At 39.8% G+C, this 11,420-nt stretch overlaps 3 protein-coding genes across 4 annotated transcripts in view; 2 read left to right on the forward strand and 1 right to left on the reverse strand.

The window, feature by feature from the left end:
* Positions 1-1,449, forward strand: part of nenf (neudesin neurotrophic factor) — a 3,062-nt gene extending 1,613 nt beyond the window's left edge. For both annotated transcript variants that reach the window (XM_032511034.1, XM_032511035.1), the window contains exon 4: positions 102-1,449. In XM_032511034.1, coding sequence (XP_032366925.1) covers positions 102-278 — 177 coding nt within the window. In that variant the 3' untranslated portion in view covers positions 279-1,449. The remainder of the gene's footprint in view (positions 1-101) is intronic.
* Positions 1-8,303, reverse strand: part of pacc1 (proton activated chloride channel 1) — a 19,230-nt gene extending 10,927 nt beyond the window's left edge. The window contains exon 1 of the mRNA XM_032511031.1: positions 8,285-8,303. The gene's annotated coding sequence lies outside the window, so the exon portion shown is untranslated. The remainder of the gene's footprint in view (positions 1-8,284) is intronic.
* Positions 1,581-11,420, forward strand: part of ezra (ezrin a) — a 19,750-nt gene continuing 9,910 nt past the window's right edge. The window contains exons 1-5 of the mRNA XM_032511028.1: positions 1,581-1,898; positions 3,623-3,706; positions 5,143-5,238; positions 7,298-7,572; positions 10,290-10,373. Of these exons, the coding sequence (XP_032366919.1) occupies positions 1,887-1,898; positions 3,623-3,706; positions 5,143-5,238; positions 7,298-7,572; positions 10,290-10,373 (551 nt within the window). The 5' untranslated portion in view covers positions 1,581-1,886. The remainder of the gene's footprint in view (positions 1,899-3,622; positions 3,707-5,142; positions 5,239-7,297; positions 7,573-10,289; positions 10,374-11,420) is intronic.

An 11,420-nucleotide genomic window follows, 5' to 3' on the forward strand; every position in this document is an offset into this window, starting at 1 on the left:
GCAGTAATTAGCCTGTGCCTATGTTTTGTTTATCTCAGAAGATTTCACAATCTGTACAAAATGACAAGTCCTAATTTTTTTTTCTACCTTTACATCCGCAGACGGGCCTCACTGAAGAGCAGCTGGAGTCTCTGGACAGTATATTTGAAGGCACGTACAAAGCAAAGTATCCGATTGTGGGTTACACAGCGTCACGCGTCCTCACTAAAGATGGAAGTCACAACGAAGCCTTCAAACCAGAGGACCAGCCTCATTTTCAAATCAAAGATGAGATTTGATCTCATTTTACCTTTTTGTAAAATATACTTGTGAAAAAGTCTTGTTATAAAGGAGTTTTCTTTACTTGATCAGAATCATATGCCTAATATGAGCCTAATATGCTAAGTGCAATACATGTAAAAGAGAAGATCAAAATACATATAATGGAGACACTGTTTAGTCATATTTACTTGAACCAAAGTTTTACATGATTCTCTATCTGGGAGAGCTCTCATTGCTACAGAACCATTTCAATACTTATTGTATCTTTTTTGAAATGCATTTAAAATAAGACTGTTTTGACCAACATCGGATGTACAAAGTGAACTGATGCTAGATTTTAAAGATCCCATCCAGACATGTTCTAAGTCGTGTAAAAAATGTTTTTTTTCTACCAAAAAGTTCATGCCTTCAGCAGATGAATGTGGAAAACATCCTTCTGGTATCAAACTGCACATGCGTCGTCATTTTGCACAGTAAAGCTCAAACATCCAAGTGAATAAAAAAAATAGAAATGTGAAATGGAGGGGGGACTTTATCTTTTACCATCAGCCCACATACAGCAACAGCGGATTATACGCGGTTACACAGTAATAGTCTATTACAAATTTGATACCAACAAATTAAAAGTCAGCGCCAAAGGAGAGTGAGCTGAGAGAACAGATGCAGTAAACTAACTAAACATCAGCCCTCACGTTCTCTTGACTTAGATTTTAGTTGGACTGCCACTAATGATTATTTTTATCATAGAGAGTGAGAAGTCGCTTTATCACTTAGTCCATGAAATTTCAGAAAATCCTTGCACAGTTTCCCAGAACTCCTTGTAGTGTCATCAAATGTTTTATTTTGTTCAAAACCCCCAAATTCAAAATTTTACAGTTACTAAGTGGAAAAAGAACTGAAAGTTGTCACATTTGAGAAGCTGGAGATCAAAAATATTTGGCCTTGTTGATTGATACATGACTAATTGTTATCAGATATGTTGCTGATTCATTTTCTGTCCCTTGACTATTCCATTAATTGCTTCAGCTCTAGATTGGAGTATAAAATGTTTTCAATAAATGCATGCCCAGTAGAATATGAATGTAATTAAAACCCACTGAATCTGCAGCTCTGTGGTTTGCATGATTAAAAATGTACTTTCTGTTTGATTTTGTTAGTGTATAATTATTATTAAAGTCTGTAAAGCTGGAACTTCTTCAGAGTTTGTTTGAGTTCTACCCCAAGCTGCCATGGTGATGTTATCTTGATGGGATCTCTTTATGACAACTCATGACTCACTCATGTCCCCTCCAAACAGGCAACATGCTCCGATCATAGGTCATCAGTTCCGGTGCTGAGACAGGTGATTGTCTTTAGGTGGAGCTGTGCGTCTTGTCCTGCCGGGTGGTCCCACCGGAGGTAGGTCTGTCAGTTTGTGTGATCGCAACCAAGTTAAACATCCCACGTCACTGTAAGTGATCTACAGCCCAGTTCAAAGGACACAAGCCCTGCCCTAGAGTCTGCCAGCGAGAACAGACCTGCGTTCTTTATCAGGTGGACATTCTGCTGGGAGTCAGCCACTGCAACCTCGGTCAGCCTTGGAAACGCTTTCTTCTGCTGGAGCTCGCCCACCAACCACAACCAAGATGCCCAAAACAGTAAGACTCAGGATTTTGTTGACAAGATATTTAAATGCGCCAATGAAAAGTCTCTTCCTGGTCCACGTATGAAAGGGGGGTTGGTGGGTTTGTAGATACTGTATATCTGTTGAAATGTTGTCTAAATAGCTGCGTAGAAAAAACAATGTGCATAAAGAAAATGTAAGGGTCAATCATGTATATTTTGATCGTGTTAGTCACTTTCTTTTTGAGCTTGTGAGGGACCTTTCCTTCTTGGCATTTACTCATTAACCAAATGTAGAGTTTGACCCATGCTGCACACATCCTGGCAGGAAAAAAAAGCTTCTGAAATCCACTTCAAGGCCAGAACTGGGCTGTATGCTGTCTGTGTGGTCGTGAATACTTGATAATAATCATAATAACTACCTTAGGTGACACTTGAGTGGCTTTGTAGATGTAAAAAGTGGCTTTCACCAACAGGTCATGACTGAATGGTTTAACTGCTTTATTCTCCCTCCCGTGAGTTTGTAAGACAAACAGCAATTTTCAATGCAGAACAGAACAAACCCTAATGCATTTCTTTGCTGTAAGTCCTAAATGCCCCCAGTATTCAGCATCAGCCTGTAGAAAAACTGATAAGAAAAGGCCAGCGTGTATAGCGTCTGTGCGTCTATTGACTCTCCAAGGAGAAAGCCTTTCTCAAGAGGACATGCTGACGTCAGCCTCCATTTGGCTGATGTTAAACTAACTTGAAATCAAACCCAACAATCATGGCCGCATGTCTTGCTTATGTTCTTCTGGAAAATGCTGAACACTTGATTCATGAGTTGAGTTCTGGCTTGAATTCGAACAGTTCACTAGCGAAGTAAAAGTTGTGGAGACACCTAAAAGGACAAGACTAAGAAACCCCCTGCAAAGTTCAATGCGGCAACATGCTAATTGACTTGTAATGGATTACTGCTTCCATGACAGTGATTTCAATAGTCAATGATTTGAGAAAAGGTCAGGCTGTATTAAGAATGCATCAGCAGGACATCAGGGAGTTAACAAGTTATCTTACACATGTGATCATATAAAATGGAAACACTTAAGAAACATGGTGGAGGTTTCATAAATGGATGTTCCAGTTTGTGTTGCCAAAGTTTCAGTGGGTTTTATCTTTATGACACCCAGGGTGTGCTCAAGTGTAACTACATACAATTATTGTGTAACTGCAACAAGCCCAATCTGGCCTGCAGGCCGGCTCATGAAGTCGTTCATGAACCCTTTATTTTTGGAAATTTGTTCTGGAAACACATGAAAGTAAGATGTATGTGCCAGTTCCTGTCGTTGTAAAATAAGATGCTCTTACTAACAATGGCAAAGTCTAAAGGCAACTTGGCAAGCAGGGAGCATTTTGATATTTTAATCTGTGTAAATTCAACTTTGTAACACCTCGCAAGGGTAGTCCAAAGTCTGTTGAGATAGTGAGCAATTATGGTTTATGAACAATCCACTTCACAGCTCCACATTAAGGGCATCCTTTACACAACGGACCTTATTATTTAAGTATTTCACTATGAAAAAAATAGTTTCATACTGTAACCATCCATAGCAAATGAAGCAAGCAATATGTCTGCAAAAGTAAAGATGTGGGCATACTGAAAAAGTACGTGGAATGCAAACAGCTTAATGCTTACACTGAGTGGACATGAAAAAGATTGATGTGTATCCAAACAGTAAATCCCTGTCATCATGTGACCTAATTCACTTTTTTGCTGCAGGTCAACGCACGCGTCACCACCATGGACGCAGAGCTGGAGTTCTCCTTCCACCCCAACACCACGGGGAAGCAGCTCTTTGACCAGGTCTGCATGTTACAGTGTCATAAGACAGATGCAGAGGATTCATCACCCTCGTCTTCATGAACATAAAGTATAGTGTCACCTGAAGTTCTTTTCATATCTAACTAGGGGTGTAAATCGCAATACGATATTATATTGATTCTTTAGACAACGATATTATATTTGCTGGTATTACAAAGTCTGCCAGGATACAGTTTTCATTTGATTCATCAATCCATCATATGCCCATTTAACACAGTCAGTTCCATTTAAATCAATTTACAAAAAGCAACTAAATTATGATTTGAACAATTTTATTCCAGCCATTTCAGTAAAAAAATAAAAAAATATTAAGTAGGAATTTTACAATAAAGGCGCATCTTAAAGATATCTGAACCAATTTTTTCACTTCACATCACTGACATTAGATCATTGATCAATAAATCGAAATATGAATCCATATTGCTATATCGTTCCACCCCGGTTTCTAACCATAGAGAGCAGAGTATCTGTAGTAAGTCAGGCAGGGGACCCTACCTGATGCTGCATTCTGGATTTTCAGAAAAATGTAGTACAAGTATTACAACTTAAATAATTTGTTATGCAGACATAATGGCCCCCATAATGGCTATACTTTTATTATCTTATTGGGTTATTGTTGCTGTTGCATTAATATGGAAGTGGGTAGTTTAATCCATAATAACGTGTTTTGAATGTTAAATCTTTATCGGCAAAGTAACTACAGCTGTCAGATAAATACAGTGGAGTAAATACACAATATTTCCCTCTCAAATGTGATAGAATAAGTATAAAGTAACATAAAGCAAAAGCCCTTTAAATAAAGTTTAAGGACCTCAAAATACCCTTTACTTAATACACTTAGTTACTTTCCGTCACTAGTGATATGAGCAGTCAAGTAGTAGCACTCCCAGCCATGCCATTTAGTGATTACTCTTTATTTAAATGTATCCAGGTGGTAAAAAAAATCATCTTGTATCATAGTTCCAACAATTTGAATCCAATTCATGCTATATTATCTGTTAAAAAGTGTGCAGTACATGCAACTAATTACACATTTCTGTTGTCAAATGAAAACCACAAAACTCCAATTATGTGAACGTCATATTTTGAACTTTAGATGGATGAGTTTGTCCCTCTTAACGCCATGTTTCTTATGAAATCCAGTTAGTTAGCCTCCTCAGTGCACAGTTTACTTATTAATACAATCACCCAAAAGCTAAATGATCAATAACTTGTACTGAATGGTGGTGACACCACCCAGCCGTACGGCGCCCTCTTTCCCTGGAGCTGTAAGTACCTAAACCTTTGTCCTCGACAAATATTCCCCACCTCAGCTACTGTACTCAGAATATTAGAAGTGTGATGAATCCTGGTGGACATGCTGTTTTATTACACTTGTTCTGTTATCACGTCTCCATTCCTCTCTCTTTGGGTTTCAGGTTGCCAGGACCATCGGACTGCGTGAGATTTGGTACTTTGGGCTGCAGTTCGTTGACGCCAAAGGATTCGTCACCTGGCTGAACTCTGAAAAAAAGGTAAATCTGTGGTTTCACAGAGTCATTGGGATGACCTTTAACACATTGTTTTCTTCTTGTTCATCATCCTCCAATCCATCCTGCTCTTCTTACAGCAACTGTACTCTAATATAGTCTTTAACTTTCTATCTTATTGGCTACTCAACTGTACTCAATTATATTCTAGAATATTCTAATATAAGTGAATGAACTGGATCCTACTTAGTTATTTCAACTATACTCTATTCTATCTTTGGCATACTCCACTCTGTTCCACTCTACTGCCGACCCCAAATGTGTTAAAGGTGTCCCCTAGGGGTCCTCAGAGTTTGTGAAGAGATTTCTCTCTTCACTTTTAAGATGGCTCAAGAGATGACACGGGACAACCAAGCTACTTTGTACAAAGGGCAACCTGCTGGGCTGAACACCCAAGAGAGAGTCGCGCCGAGGCAGTCCCTTGTTCCTTTATTTATAGGTTGATACAAACAATAATAGTGTGTGAGTGTGTAATCATGTGGTTGGGTTATAGGTTGATACAAACAGCATAGTGTGTGTGTGTGTGTGTGTGTGTGTGTGTGTGTGTGTGTGATGTGGTTGGGCCTCCGTCCTTGGTTAGTGAGATACATGTTTCAATAAGAGAACGTGAGATACATGTTTCAACAAAAAGAACATTTTGTGAAATGCTTGCATAAGCTTTTATGAGAACAGAGTGTGACAATCACCCATATATCGCTACACAGCCAAGCAGTTGAATATAGTACATCGAATATATCTTATAACAGAGTTACTGCAGGGGCCCGCCAAATTAGGGTATAATGTATAACAAAGTGTATAATGTTTTGAAAGTTTTGTTAAAAAATAAAATGTCTTAACATGAATCCAACATATTATTAGCGAATATAAATCAATCGATTTGTGAATAAAAAAACACATGATGATGTAAGCGAGGTAAGATTGTCACCAAGGTAGCCATCCACAGATACAGGTAATACAAAAATAAAAAACATGATTTTAAAAAATAATGCCAGCAATTATCATTTTATTAGCTTACCATTCTAGGCACTAAGGCTTTAGGCTGCCTTACATGTTATTGTAGGCCCAGTTTAATATGCAAGTTTATTTTATATAATATCTGTAGTAGGGGGTCCCTGCTCCATCTCTCAGTTAAGGGGTCCTTGGCTTAAAACAACATGTAGGCTATTTTACACCATTACTTGTATCAACGTTTATATTGAAACAATTTTTTTTTCATATAAGACATAACGATCCTGGCATTGTTTACATTTATGTTTGGTTTCTTTTTTCTTTCATTTTCATAGTACTAGTACAAGTTTGCGTTTGTATTTCTACCACAGCCATTTTTTGACTTTCAGCAAAATACTCAGCAAACTTTCAAAATTCCAGAAACTGATTCAAACAAGGATTTTTCCATGTTCACAAAGGAGTAAGAAGAAGTTAAAACAACTGTTCTGGTCTTACCCCTTTTTTTATACTTTAGTAATTATTTTATTCTTTACTTATTTATATGCATATATATAAACATAGACATACAGTACATATGTATACACACATATATACATATATATACACATGCACATATACAGTATACTTATCCACATTTATATATACACACATACCCACATTTTCTTAATATGTGGCTATACTGTAATGTGTAGTTAAGCTGCTCTAATCTCCCCTGGTGTCTCCTGGCAACCCTTGCAAGTACCCATGATGGGGGATAACTGCTGATGTTCTTTCTATCTTAATGTATACTGGTTACTGTACTGTACCAAATTCAACTTTAATTAGGTAAACTGGGTCTTGCTTTGTTCTGTCATAACCTTGATATTGAACTGTATTCTACTCTATCCTGCTTCCCTCTACTTAACTGTACCATGTTCTACTGTACCCCATTACACTCCATTGTACTGTATTCTACTCTATATTATCATACTCTGCTTTATTTTCCACTGTACTCTGCCATACTGTGAATAAATACTGCCATTTGATGTTTCTCTATTCATCCTTTATGTGGATACCTTGCTGTGCTCCTATATCACGTCTGCTTTTCTCTGCTCAGGTGATGGCCCAGGATCTGAGGAAAGAGACTCCCCAGCAGTTCAAACTGAAGGCCAAGTTTTACCCGGAGGACGTGGCAGAGGAGCTGATCCAGGAGGTCACCCGGAGGCTCTTCTACCTTCAGGTGAAGGAGGACATTCTGGGGGAGGACATCTACTGCCCTCCAGAGACCGCTGTGCTGCTGGCATCCTATGCTGTCCAGGCCAAGTACGGAGAGCAGGACAAGTCAGCGCATCAACCGGGTTACCTGTCCTCCGAGCGCCTGCTGCCCAAGAGGTGAGTGGAGGTTGGTCGGGGAATGCATGAACTAGCTGGTGGTCTTTTCTCTGGTATTTACTTTACTGCCCGAGATCACCTGTGTGGAATTGGTAATACATGAATTTATTTATGTAGATAGCCAAGAAACAAAGTAAACAGTAATGAAGCCGCACAAAAAAATGGCCGCAGAAGAGATAGGAAGATAGATAGCAGAGGGGATAAAGGAAAAGGTCATTGGCATTCCAATAAAAGCTTGATAAAAAGAATAACTAAACTTGTACCCAGAAGAAAACAACTGCATTTATAGGTAATGAATAATGATAACTCTTTGTTTTCTGCACGCCATAAGACAAATTGGAAACGGGCCAAGTATCAATTGCACAGTGGGTTTCCTGTTATATAAGGTTAGTCGAATATTTAAGGAAATGCAGGGTATGTTTGATATGTCTATAGCGTCTGTGATAGGTGATGAAGAAGAGGAATGTATGCTCCTCGGTGTAAAACCTGAGGAATGTTTTGTATGAGCTCTCCAGACAGTAACTATGTAAAATTATTTTTTTTTGTCATCAAATTTTTGTTTATATTTATATATTTAAGGAACAAACAGTGCCAAACAATTACAAACAATACACTAAGACGGAGAACGCATCCCAGGGCCAAAAAAACAAAAACAGTGAGTAAAGACGGGAGGGAGGGAGACAAAACAACACACGCAAAAACAGACACACACACACACACACATACACACACACACACACACACACACACACACACACACACACACACACACACACACACACACACACAGACACAAGGACCAAACACCTGTGCAAGTTAGAGTCACAGACTAGTGATGTTCTGCCAGGTGTCCAGAGTCTTTCCCGTGGAGAGTTCCATATATAATACATCCAAATAGGAAAAGGTCCACGTGCGGATAGACGGGTTGTGAGGCGGTTTCTAACGAGTTGCAATCACTCTCTTCCTAGCTGGAAGTCAAACACAGCATGGTCTGAGTCCCAGAGAGCTGACAGGTCATTCACAATCAAGACATTGACTGTAACAGGCATGATTACAAATACATCCGAAAATGCTTCTCATCTTCATTCACCTTAAGTGAATGTAGCCTTGGCCAGGTGGGGTTGATGTCATCAGGTGGTACCCATCGTTCATTGGGTGTTTCGACCCTTAACCACAACACCCTCCCGATGGTGGGTCGGCAGTGGTGGCCAAGTCACTGCCCATCTTCCCCTCCTGGCTTCCAGCTCAACTCCTCCCTCCTATTCCATAACCAGCAAGAGGCTTTTTCCGCTGCCTCCCCCATCCTGCGAGTTGCTGCCTTTTTCTCTTTCCCTGTCATTCCAATGGCTGTGAGCATTCTCCACACTGACTGAGCGGGAAATCCTCTACAGCCGACCTCGACAGGGAACAGCCATGCCTGCCACCCTTTCCCCCTGCAGTCATGCAGAAGGTCTTGGTATTTGGAGCTCTTCCTTTCAAAGGCCTGTTCACAGCCCTCTTCCCATGGGACTGTAAGTTCTATGAGGATGATCTTTTTTTTTCCCCTTCAGACCACAGTACCACATCCGGCCTCAGGGTTGTCTGGACAACCTGGGGGAACTGCAGCCTTCCTCCCAGGTCAACCTTCATTTCCCACGATTGGGCCTTTTGTAGCAGACTGGTTCTTGTTTTAGCTGTAGTTGGTGGCTTTTCCCCTTCTTTTATAAACTGGATAGATGTTGTTTTCCTAAATGTTTGGCGTTTCTTTTTCCTCTCCTGCTCTAAGGTGTTAGCGAGTGTCATGAGCACCTTGTCATGGTGCCATCTATACCTTCCTTGGGTGAGTGCTTTTTTACACCCGGACAGGATGTGTGCCATGGTGCCCCTCTCACCACAAAGCCTGCACAATGGGTCCTCTCTCATGCCCCACCTGTGCAGGTTTGTTGGGGTTGGGAGTGCATCATACACAGATCTCAGCAGGAAGGAGATGCGGAATGGCTCCAGTCTCCATAGGTCCGCCCAGGTGACCTTCCTCTCAGGAAGATCCCACCTGGTCCAGGCTCCTTGGGAGGCCAATTCCACTGCCCTTGACCTTCGTCTTTCCTCTTCCAGTTTTTGTACGTCTTCTTGAATCATGGCTCTTCTATCACTCTTCCATATACACAGTAACATAAAACAAGGCGGAGATTTTAGATGCAATATTGTTGCAGAACTGACCTATTAGTTAATGAAATAGTATTTCATAATTTATTTTCCACCTAGATATGTTCCATAAGGGAGCACCAGGGCATGAGAAGATGATGGAGGATGTAAGTGCCTAAATGTGTGCTTTGCTTTGATTTCTGTATTTCTGTGTGGCCAAATAATACAAAATATATTGTTGAAAAGGGTTAACCAGTAAAGTCTTTACTGGTTAACCCTGGTTAAAAAGTTCTTCTTCTTTACTGTAAAGAAGAAGAACTTTACCATTAGCTAGCCTCTATCAAGATAGCACCAGTGTGCATCAAGGAAAGTTACTTTCAGTAAATTGGAAAATAAAAACAAACTGGAAATCATTCACCTAAAACAGCTTCCTCGATGACTCAATTATGAACCTGTGTACTATTGCATACTCACCATCGCCAACAGGAGATATTCCAAGATAGGAAAGCAGCGTGTGTTTAGTTTAGATGTGTAGGTATACACAGACTGTTTACATTTCCCCCACCAACTGGCTGATAACTGGTCTCTCCCATCAGAGTGCTGGAACAACACAAGCTGTCCAAGGAGCAGTGGGAGGAGAGGATCCAGGTCTGGCATGAGGAGCACAGATCCATGCTGAAGTAAGTGATGATGAATACTAATTACACTACACTAATTCCTAGGCAATAAAACAGTCTGAACACTGAGCTGTGCTAGCTAACTTTAGATAGATATTGGGGTATAACTGACATCACTGAGTCAGGCTGCTGAGTTTTTGTTCAAGGTTTAATTTTTTTATTATTATATGAAGTCAGTACAATAGTTCCAAACATTGTACAATAATGATACAGCATAAATGAGGATAAAATAGATTATTTTTCCCAAGCCCAAGCCCCGCAAGATAGGTCTTACATGTCGCACATACATAAACGCACACACATTTACTGAGGAACCAAATGAAGTAAACATTTAAAATAAAAAAAAAAAAGATTAAAAAATAAAAAGTAAAATGTGCTTGTGGGTGAATGCACACCCTAATCAAGGAAGTGTTTGTAGCTCATTGAAATAAGTAATAAAAGAGTCATCCGTATTCCCCATGAGAGTGAATTTCACCTTCTCTAATTTTAGGAGGAAAATAAGGTCCTTAAGCCACAGGGAAGGCCGCGGACTTTATGACTACTGTCAACATTTAATCTCAAAAGGCAAAACACTGTGTTACTGTGTCATTTTCCTTTAATTGCCACATAAGTTACATCATCTGGCTTTAAAGCACCTCCACGATTTGATAAGATTTTACAGAATTCCAATTGATTTGTTTTATTTCACTTTATTGTTTATTAAAGAAGAACAATACCCATTAATTTATTGCGCTAGATCTATTTAAGTGGACCTTTGTATCTGCAGTCTCTGGGTGGAGGCAAACAGTGCAAGTGCAAGTAAATGTAAATGGACTCTTCTTACATAGGACTTTTTTAGTGTTTTTACATGGCACAGGAACCATTCACCATTCACACACATTCACACACATTCACACACATTCACACACATTCACACACTGTGGACTAGGCCGCCGTACAAGGTGCCACCTGCTCAAAAAGTCAAAGTATCTTCATTTGTCTCCCTAAGGAGAAATTAGTTTTGGACACTGAGTAACATTGCTGCAAGAGTTACAACAGACACACAACAAC

The sequence above is a fragment of the Etheostoma spectabile genome, unplaced genomic scaffold (assembly GCF_008692095.1).
Source record: "Etheostoma spectabile isolate EspeVRDwgs_2016 unplaced genomic scaffold, UIUC_Espe_1.0 scaffold314, whole genome shotgun sequence".
Taxonomy (NCBI): Eukaryota; Metazoa; Chordata; class Actinopteri; order Perciformes; family Percidae; genus Etheostoma; species Etheostoma spectabile.